Source organism: Larimichthys crocea, chromosome I (genome assembly GCF_000972845.2).
Source record: "Larimichthys crocea isolate SSNF chromosome I, L_crocea_2.0, whole genome shotgun sequence".
NCBI lineage: Eukaryota > Metazoa > Chordata > Actinopteri > Sciaenidae > Larimichthys > Larimichthys crocea.
This window is the reverse complement of record NC_040011.1, coordinates 9098738-9109254: the sequence shown is the minus strand read 5'-3', so window position 1 is coordinate 9109254 and position 10517 is coordinate 9098738. Positions and strand designations below refer to the sequence as shown.

Below are 10517 nucleotides of genomic sequence, written 5' to 3'. Positions count from 1 at the left end.
ATATGTGTGTATATATGTATGTATATACAGTATATGTGTGTATGTGTGTATATACAGTGTGTGTGTGTGTATATGTGTATATACAGTATATGTGTGTATGTGTGTATATATACAGTATATGTGTGTATGTGTGTATATATGTGTGTATATACAGTATGTGTGTATATACAGTATATGTGTGTATGTGTGTGTGTATATGTGTGTATATACAGTATGTGTGTGTGTATATGTGTATATACAGTATATGTGTGTATGTGTGTATATACAGTATGTGTGTGTATATGTGTATATACAGTATGTGTGTGTGTATGTGTGTATGTGTGTATATACAGTATATGTGTGTATATGTGTGTATATACAGTGTGTGTATATGTGTGTATGTGTGTATATACAGTATATGTGTGTATATGTGTGTATATACAGTATATGTGTGTATATGTGTGTATATACAGTATATGTGTGTATATGTGTGTATGTGTGTGTACGTATTTGGATGTCATGTCTTCCCATTTCCACGTGATTTCCTCTGATCGTTATGATCAGGTATTGGAGATTTGTTTTTGTGGCCTTGTTTGTTGGAAAATATAAAACATATAAAATATGATTGTTTGTGTGTTTGATGTTAGTCTACATGTGTCTGTCTTCAGTGTTTATCAGCTGATGTATAAATGAAGTTGGTCATGACTGTTTGTACACAGTGTTTCATAAATCAAACAGTTCAAACTTTAATCTGAAGTCATTTCTCCACTTTCAAGTCTCAGGTAGTGATGAGAATATTTTCATTTTAAATGTGTTTGATTGTTTTTCTGCACATTAGCTGAAATCTGAAAAACAAACTTTATTAACCGAGAACTCCTGCAGCCTGTGAACGCTCACACAGCTCATAGCAAACAGCACAGCGCCCTCCAGTGGAGCCTCGACCAATCACAGGCTGCATCAGACCTGACACATGAATAACGATCATTGAGTCCATGTTTAAATAAAGTCCAACAGACTTCAAATAAAGTTTGATTGAAGCTTCATTAAGTGTCTTTATAAAACAAAAACCATGTGACGCTCCGACAGCTTCAGCTGCATCTGTGAGGATCTGTTTATATGACTGCTATACTGTCGTCCTATATACACCATATATATTTAGTGTGTGTGTGTGTGTGTGTGTGTGTGTGTGTGTGTGTGTCCTGTGAAATGTCTGTCAGGTTTGGTTTAGAAGCTTCCAGCAGCAGCGAAGCAGCCAATCAGAGTGTGACAGACGAGTGAGAGTCCGACCATCTGTAGGTGGACGGATGCCGACACGACAACACACACACACACACACACACACACACACACACACACACAGTAACTGATTACATTTGGTTCAGTAACTGTAGTTTACTCTGATCTGACATGTTCTGTATTTTTTTTTATTTTATATTCAATTACAAACAAAAACTGCAACGCAACGCTAAGAGTTAAAGACGTCACAGAGACTACGTCCAGGTTTTAGACAGTCTGCGGGGACGTCACAGAGACTACGTCCAGGTTTTAGACAGTCTGTCTCAGTGTCTCTGCTGGTTTTGTCTCAGTCTTGGTCCCTCAGTTTCTTTTATTTTGTTAATTGCTGTATAATATCAGAATAATCCTCCACGTTCATTAAAGTCTGAAAGTGTCGGCAGCGCGTCTCTTTCCATTATCTGACATTACTGCTGAGAAGAAGCTCCATAATCGCTGAGCAGGGAATTAAAGAATTCGCACAGATCTGCAGCTCCGCGTGCTCGTGTCTATTTGTGGCGGCAGAGAGGTGTTTTTTTTTTTTCCCGTCGCAGTCACCTTCGAGAAAAGGTGAAAATTGCACCCGGAGGGGGGACGGCTTCGACAGGGGAGGTGGGGGAGGAAGAGTCACCCCTTCCTCTTTGTCTCCGTCTTTGGCTCGTCCCCAAAAATGTCCCGCCGGAGCCGTACGGAGACCTCGAGGGAAACACGAACCGCTGATTGGACCGCCAACAAACAGGAAGAGGAAACACAAACTGTGACTTTAAGGTTCTCACCGACTGTAAGAAAACAACGTTAAACTTTATTCAGTGTTTCAGACACACGTGAACATGCAAACGAGGAGAGGCGAGGAAGTGACACACACACACACACACACGTTGTTGCGGACAGGTAAAGCTGACACACCTGAAATCTTTAAATCAACATTTACTCACGTCCTCTTATTTGGGTCGGGTCGTGGTGGCAGGTTCCCTCCAGCAGGTTCTGGGTCTGAAAGATGGAGAGCTGTGTCTCCAGCTCAGCTCCCATCACGATACAACAAACAACAGCATGACTGATACACACACACACACACACACACACACACTTCAATAAGATCAAACACGTGGACTCGTTGGTTTTTGTCTCTGTACTTTATATAAATAACGATCGTACAAACACTCCGTACCGTCCTCTCAACATTAAATCTGTCTTATAGCCTTTAAAAGTCCAGAGCGCCCCCTGGAGGCCGACCAGAACAACAACAACAACAGAGACCAGAACAGAACCACGAGGCAGAACTCTGCTGGGTCAGGCTTAAATCCTGGAGATCTGTTTCCAGGACTTTCAATGACACCTGCTGTCAATTCAAGGATCAGATCCCTCAACAGCTTCCCACCAACACACAGAGACAAAGTTCATCCTGTGAAACGATTCAAAACTTTTGATCTGATGTTTGGACTCTTCATCATCATCATCATCATCACTGTCATCATCATCATCATCTTCATCATCATCATAATCTTCATCATCATCATCGTCACAGGAAGTGATCAGTGTCGTTTGTAACAGACTTTAAAGTCAAACATGAAATCAAATCAATCATCAGGACCAATCAAAGACCATCAATGGACTCTGACCGGTCTGTCAGTGACTGTTCTGGAGCTTTTGATCAGATCACATGACCTTCATCCTCCTCGTCCACGTCACGTGATCTGATCAAAGTTTCAGTCTGGGTCATTTGATCTGATGTTTGTGGTTCTGATGGTTCTGATGGTTCTGGCACCTTTTTATTACTTAATGAATAAATTAACCGATGATGAAAACAATCCACGTTCTTTGGTTCCTCCTCATTTTGTCACGTGTTCTGTCGATGTTCTGATCCGCCTTAGGTCAGCTCGGCCCGGTTTGGCTCAGTTTAAAGAACAGAAACGCGTCACGCTCACCAGAGAACAGAAACATCTTTTTAATCTTTGGTGAGTTTGGCGTTCTCTGTTCTTGGTCAAATACTGAAAGAAAATAAATCCAGAACTCATCGTTTGGATCAGAACCGCTGCGAAGAATCAGCAGGAAAATAAAAACATGATGAAAGACGTCACAGTGTGAAGCTCATCTGACGTTTGCACGACCCAGAATAAAAAACATATAAAGTGTTCCAACGAGACGGAACCAGAACCAGAGATTCATCCATGAAAACAGCTCGGCCCGGTCCGGTTCAGTCCGGTTTTTGTTCAAGGTAACGCTGATTAAAGTCTGACAGGTGTGACCGTCTGAAACAGCTGTTTGATGATCGATCAGTGTTCAGTGTGTCTGTTTGTACCGTTTGTTTCACAGTTGAAGGTTTTCAGGCGCTGCTCGTCCACCAGGTGGCACCGGGCCCGGGTTCGAGGCCCGGGTTCAAGGCCCGGGTTCGAGGCCCGGGTTCGAGACCTGCCATTCCCGTCGATCTCTGTCAAAATAAAAGACCTAAAAAAATCCAAAAAAACAAAAAGCAAATGGAGTCTCGTTCAGCGTTTTCAGAGCCGACCTGTGCGGCGTCGAAGCCGGACTCCCGGTGCTATCCCAGAAGACACCAGGGCGTCTGGTTCTGGTCGCACTCCAGGTTGGTGTTGATGACGGTGCAGGGAGCGCCACTGATGGTCAGTTCCTGTCTGGACTCCACCTGGTAACGCAGGTTCGTCAGCCCGCCGTCCGGATCCACCTTAAACTGCTCCTGCAGGGACGAGACCACGTTAAGACTGAAGACCAAAGACTAAGACTAAGACTAAGACAGACTTAGAGACTAACGGAGATGTTATTTTATATACATGGACCGTAACAGACGAGTGTTGAACCTGTTTCTGAGCGGCGACTCTCTTCTGGTCTCTCTTCCTCCAGGCCGGGTCGTGGATGTGGTGGAAGGTCTTGTATCCGGTCGTGATGCCGCTCGGTCTGAAGAGCTGCAGAGACGCGACAGACGATGATGCAACACGGAGAACATCAAACATGATTCATGTGACGGTCTCATGTTGTTCTGTCACCTGTAACTCAGCTTTCCTCAGCCGTCTGTAGAACTCGTCGTCCTCTCGACCCCAACCCCAGAACCTGTTCGACATCCCGTTACACTGCCAACAGAACCAGAACCAGAACACACCTTTAATGTTCTCAGAGACACATGCAGCCTGAAGCTCCACCTTGTGGCTGGTTACAGTCATTACATCATCTGAACTGTGTCGCTCTGATTTATTTTTTTATTTGGACGGAAACATAAAAACCTGTTTGGTAGTAATCTGATTACATGTCAGATTACATTACAAACAGGTTACCCTTCATCATCACATGGCACACTGAGCGTCATCTAGGATTCAGCCTGATGAACTGTGGGTCAGTGCGATGATCATTAATAATATTAATTAATCAGCGTGCCAACAGGTGGAGCAGTCGTACCATGCCGTAATGTTTCTTGGTGAGCAGCAGGATTCCTCCCACGTACGTCTTGTAGTGGTACAGCGGGTGGAGCTCGGGCGAGGCCACGTGGAACGGCCCGTCCTCGGGGAAGCCGTAGTCCAGAGCATCGTTCAGAGGCAGCAGGTCCACGTCGTGCATGGCCAGGTAGTCCGTGTCGTTCCCGCTCTCCAGGTGACCCACGTTGATCAGAGACGCTCGGTTAAACCTGAAACAAACACAGTGTGAGGTGAAGTCGGCTGACAGGTGTCGCCCCCTGCAGGCACACCTGGTCCAGGTGTATCCTCACCTGTAGTGGTCCACCTGGTTGATGACGAGGATCTTGTGTCGGATCTTCTTCTTGTTGAGGAACGTGTGCATGAAGGGGACGAACACCAGCAGCTCCTCGAAGCGTTCTCTGAACGGCACGATGAGCGCCAGTTTGTGAGGACCCCAGGACGGGTCGTCCGCCGTGGATGCCTGACCGTCAGACGGGCATGGCGGCCGCGGCAGAGCCGGTGGCTGCTGCTGGCCGGGCCGACCGTCTGCACGCGGCGAGGCGGACATGTCGCCTGAACAGCTGAGCTGCAGCCAGAGCAGAGAGACGAGCAGCAGCACCATGCAGAGCCCAAACAGCTTGTAGACCGTACATCGACCGGACAGGAACCTGGAGACGGGAAGGACACGGGAAGGACACGGGAAGGACACGGACACGTGACGCAGAGAAATACTTTATGTAACACACACACACACACACACACACACACACACACACACACACACACACACACACTCAGGTTTTAAACGTCCTCCTGAAGCAACATTTCACTCTCTGTCGTCTTCATTGGTTGGTTGGTTACAGTCGACGTGGATCGATCAGTGATCAGAGTTCAGACTGACATCAGGTCAGTTTCAGTCTGAGGTAAAAATGTTTTTATTGATTCCTGATCAGTTCTCTGTCGTCGTCTTCAAAGAATGAAACTAGTTTATTTTCAGTCAGCTGACTTTACTCTAACAGGAAGTTTAACCTGAGTCTCAGCGTTCCTGAACATCTCGTCATGTTTCCACATCAAACCTGATGGACATGCAGAGCAGAGCAGCTGTGAGCACACTGAAGCTGAGCGCTGTTAAACAATCAAAGTATCAAACATTAATTCAGTGATTAGACACAAACGAGGGACGATGCTGCGTTCATGTCACACAGACAGCGTGGGAAAATCTGCTGCTGTCGGCTGAAACGTGAGTTTTTTAAAATCTGTGTTTGCTGAGTTGAATCACTGGCAGACATGTCGGCGTCTGTTTTTCCCGCTCTGTGACGTGACGTGAACGCAGCGTCAGACAGCTGCACACACTGAGGACGGTCCAACAGTCAACATCAATACCACCTGAGTCCTTTCCCAACCTCCTTTCCCAACCACCTTTCCCAACCACCTTTCCTAACCAACTTTCCTTGACCTCGATGGAAAATGTCACAAGGTCAGTGAAAGATGTGAAGTTGAGGTCGTCGAGTTAGTGAGTTACTGCAAAGTTTTGTTTGTGTTTTGTAGTCCATCTTCTGGACTTTGTAGTTTTACCACAGATCACGTCAACAACATCACGACAGTCTCCTCCTCCTAACTCCTTATCACCTCTCCTTCACATCTTTCACTGACCTTGTGACATTTTCCACCAAGATCAAGGAAAGGAGGTTGGGAAAGGAGGTTGGGAAAGGAGGTTAGGAAAGGTGGTTGGGAAAGGTGGTTAGGAAAGGTGGTTGGGAAAGGTGGTTAGGAAAGGTGGTTGGGAAAGGTGGTTGGGAAAGGTGGTTGGGAAAGGTGGTTAGGAAAGGTGGTCGGGAAAGGTGGTTGGGAAAGGAGGTTGGGAAAGGTGGTTGGGAAAGGAGGTTGGGAAAGGAGGTTGGGAAAGGAGGTTGGGAAAGGAGGTTGGGAAAGGAGGTTAGGAAAGGTGGTTGGGAGAGGAGGTCGGGAAAGGAGGTCGGGAAAAGAGGTCAGGAAAGGTGGTCGGGAAAGGAGGTTGGGAAAGGAGGTTGGGAAAGGAGGTCGGGAAAAGAGGTCGGGAAAGGAGGTCTGGAAAGGAGGTCTGGAAAGGTGGTTAGGAAAGGAGGTTGGGAAAGGAGGTTGGGAAAGGTGGTTAGGAAAGGAGGTCGGGAAAGGTGGTTAGGAAAGGAGGTTAGGAAAGGAGGTTGGGAAAGGAGGTTGGGAAAGGAGGTTGGGAAAGGAGGTTGGGAAAGGAGGTTAGGAAAGGAGGTTAGGAAAGGAGGTCGGGAAAGGAGGTTGGGAAAGGAGGTTAGGAAAGGTGGTCGGGAAAGGAGGTTAGGAAAGGTGGTTAGGAAAGGAGGTTGGGTGGTTACTGAAGGACTAAGGTGTATTCATGTTGACTTTTCTTGACAGGAAGTCGAGGACGAGGTTTGTCTTCGACAGACGTCCTCTGGGCGTCCTCCGCAGCTTGAGAAGCAGTTTGACTCACCTGTGTCCTCGGGGGACTTCAGACGTGTCTCCTCTTTAAAGGTGAACACACACTTCATTATAACACGTCACTATGTGACGTCATGTCTGTGTGTGACGTCACGTTGAGCTCACCTCCTCTCCTCTTTGAAGTACAGGACGGGCTTCCTCCTCGAGGAGTACATCATCTTCACACCTCACAGCTGCAGGTCCAGGTCCGGGTTCAGGTCCAGGTTCAGCTGCAGGTCCAGGTCCAGGTTCAGGTCCAGGTCCAGCTGCAGGTCCGGGTCCAGCTGCAGGTCCAGGTCCAGTCCAGTCCAAGCAGACAGCCCCGTCAGTCCTCCATCCTCTGAGCTAACTGTGCTAACAAACAGCTCGCGCGCCGCTTTCACACATTTAATTTAAACTCTGTGTGTGTGTGTGTGTGTGTGTGTGTGTGTGTGTGTGTGTGTGTGTGTGTGTTTGTTACTGTACACGTAGCATGTTAGCGGGTCACACAGTCGCCGCTCCGGGTTCAACATTCACTCTTTAAACCGTCACCGAGAGTTCCCGAGGTTTACCGAGTGTGAGCGCGTGTGCGCGCGTGTCCGGTACCGTCTGACCCGTTAAATCATCAGTTCGTCAGTCCGTCAGTTCGTCAGTTTTTTTTATTTTAACGCCGGAAAAATCAAACAGAAGCCGATTGTAATGCTGTCCGACCGGAATATGAGTCCGGCTACTTCTAACAAACGTTCCGGCCGTGTTAAAGGGACAGTACACCGGAAGTGGGTGGAGGGAAACATTTTGTTTTGACACCATTAAACTGATAATTAATCTATAATCATTAATTATTAAAGATTAAAGAGTCTTTCACAGTATTTAAGTGTATTACAACTCATTATCTGTGAATTAACAAACTGTCACTTTAAATATAAATCAGTGATTTCTGTGTATAGAAAAGTTATTATATTAATATATATAAAGGATATATATATATATATATATATTTATATATAGATTATATAGAATTTATATTTATATTTATTATATATTTTTTTTATATATATATATAAATTATTTATACTATTTTATATATATCATATAAAAAGTAAAATAATTATATATATATTATAAGTATAAATTTATGATTATAATGTTATATATACATATATATATGATTATTTATACTTTTATATATGGATAGATATAAATATATATATATATATACATATATATAATTATTTATACTATTTATATTATTGATAAATTGATAGAATAACATTTTTACAGTAGTTTTGTGTTGTTGTTTTTTATTATACAAAACTCAAACAAATGAACTACAGGTGTTTCTCACTTTGGTTCAGAAATATTTTTTATTTATAATTATGTTTCTGTAAAATGACAGCAGTTACCTGTGATAATATTATCATTATATATTGTCATTATATTCACTGTAAAACAACTGTACATTTATGGAAAATAAACTCCAAATAACTTTTTTGTGAATTAAACTGTTTTAACTGTATTATGCTGTTTATATTATTTATGCAGCATTCCTGTTAAACTTGTCTCATTATATAGAAACACATTGAAGGTGTCTGTAACAAAAATAGTTTGATATTTTACTTTAGTTTTATGTCTGTCTGATACTTTAACATTCCTCTAATACAGATACTTCACTTGTATTTTTACAGGCAGCGTGAATATCAAGAATAAAACAAAGTGTCAGTCGTTTAAACCAAATGTGACAAAACTTTATTTCGAGTGCAATTTTAGAGACAGATTTCACATGGACAGAATCTCTAAAAAATAAAATAAACCCCAGCTCCTCTGATTCAAAGTCTCGACTCACGAAAACATTCCTGAAACCTTCTAGCAACAGAAGAACAGAAACACAAACCACCAGAAAGAAAGGAAGAGACAGAAAGAAACTAAAAGTTTGAGATGAAGACGTTGAATCTGATTTCACTGCTCGCTTCTTGGATGAACGCTGGAGCTGCAAACATTCATCGATTTATCACAGATTTCCTGATTCACGTCGTCCTCTGTGTCTAATTAAAGATCGTTCATGTCAAAAACACTGATCGACATTTTATTGACCAGACGAATCGATTCATCGAGAAAACAATCGACACTGCAGCCGTAACGGACGCCTAAGAAAGTTAGAGGAACTACACTCAGACCGACAGATTTAAAAAACCACGGTGGCGTTCGATGGACGTCAGACGATCAAATTATTTTGATTTTGAAACCGACACCGAGCCAGAACCAGAACCAGACGAACAGAAACAAACATTTGGTTTGATTTCACCTGGAAGAAGATTTGAGCTTTTACTCGTCCTGCAAGGCTTCGTGTAACGTGACGCGTCCGCGTGAACACTCACGACTTACGGTTTCTTCACGTGGTGACAGCTCAGGTTGCACGATTACCCCGAAACACTTTAATCTGCCCGTGTTCCTGAACGCCACATGACCACCGGAGCAGTTTGAGCGTCACGTTGTGAGTCACGTAAGAAATCGAAGCTTCCAGATGAAAATGTTTCAGATTGTTTACAGAGGATTCATCGTTCTGCAGTAACACGTCACGTCCTCGTCACGGAGAGCAACGAGGAAGAAAAAAGAGAAGGAACCAAAAACAAAGATTTAAACTTCCTGTTGGCGTCGACGGGACGAGCGTGTTCAGAAAAATCCTGTGAAATAAATACAGACGTCACGTTTCACCGTCCACGCAAACAGGAAGGAACAAACAGAATCTAAAGAGCCGAATCGTGCAGCTGCTTTTCTCTGCGTCACGTCTTTCAGCAGTTTGTCCGCCGCCGCCACCGCTCAGTACTGCATCAATCAGTAGAGACCAAACACACACTCATACAAACACACACTCATACAAACACACAGGCTCGCACACACGCACACACACAGGCTCGCACACACACAGGCTCGCACACACACACACACACTCCGCATGGAGAACAGTTACACCAGTTTCTTGGCTTCGAAGAAGCTCTTCAGGTGTCTCATCTGCCAGATGCCGATGGCCACCAGGATGAGCGTCTGCACGATGGACCACCAGAGGACGCGCTGGTTGGTGCTCTCACTGGTCTGACGGAAACGCTCCTCGCGGTACTGAAAGAGGACGGACACGTTAACACGCCGCTGCTGGGACTCTGGACCCGACCCGATTCAAACACACACACATACTGACCCGCTGGTAGTTCTGCTCCTTCTGGATCTGGTCCACCTGCTCCACCAGCTGTCGGACTCTCAGCTGCAGCTCCGTCAGTTTGTCTTTGGCAGCGATCTCGGCGTAGTTGTTGGCGTGTTCGCCCACCTGGATGTCCAGGTGAACCCTCTGCAACACGACACCAGGAAGGAAGTGAGAAAGTGACACATGAAACAGGAAGCAGAGACGCTTTACTTCCTCTTTTTTTTACTGTGTGTGTG

General features: G+C 44.8%; 2 protein-coding genes across 2 annotated transcripts in view; both read right to left on the bottom strand.

Moving 5' to 3' along the window:
* Positions 1-2365: 2365 nt before the first annotated feature.
* On the bottom strand, positions 2366-7360 carry b4galt7 (xylosylprotein beta 1,4-galactosyltransferase, polypeptide 7 (galactosyltransferase I)). The gene is made up of 6 exons (XM_027280660.1): positions 7233-7360; positions 4964-5320; positions 4657-4882; positions 4251-4334; positions 4065-4169; positions 2366-3943 (listed from the first exon to the last, which is right to left on the bottom strand). Exons 1-6 carry the CDS (start codon positions 7283-7285, stop codon positions 3788-3790), a joined length of 981 nt encoding a protein of 326 aa, XP_027136461.1. The 5' UTR covers positions 7286-7360; the 3' UTR covers positions 2366-3787.
* A 1444-nt stretch (positions 7361-8804) lies between these two features.
* The window catches only part of tmed9 (transmembrane p24 trafficking protein 9), a 3037-nt gene continuing 1324 nt past the window's right edge, over positions 8805-10517 (bottom strand). Inside the window, exons 4-5 of the mRNA XM_010750523.3 lie at positions 10279-10425; positions 8805-10199 (exon numbers count right to left, since the gene is read on the bottom strand). Of these exons, the coding sequence (XP_010748825.2) occupies positions 10050-10199; positions 10279-10425 (297 nt within the window). The 3' untranslated portion in view covers positions 8805-10049. The remainder of the gene's footprint in view (positions 10200-10278; positions 10426-10517) is intronic.

Coding starts and splice junctions, on each gene's coding strand:
- b4galt7 (XM_027280660.1), bottom strand. CDS start 7,285: ATGATGTACTCCTCGAGGAGGAAGCCCGTCCTGTACTTCAAAGAGGAG. Junction 4,335..4,656: donor CCAAGAAACATTACGGCATG/GTACGACTGCTC, acceptor TTCTGTTGGCAG/TGTAACGGGATGTCGAACAG. Junction 4,170..4,250: donor TGAGGAAAGCTGAGTTACAG/GTGACAGAACAA, acceptor GCGTCTCTGCAG/CTCTTCAGACCGAGCGGCAT.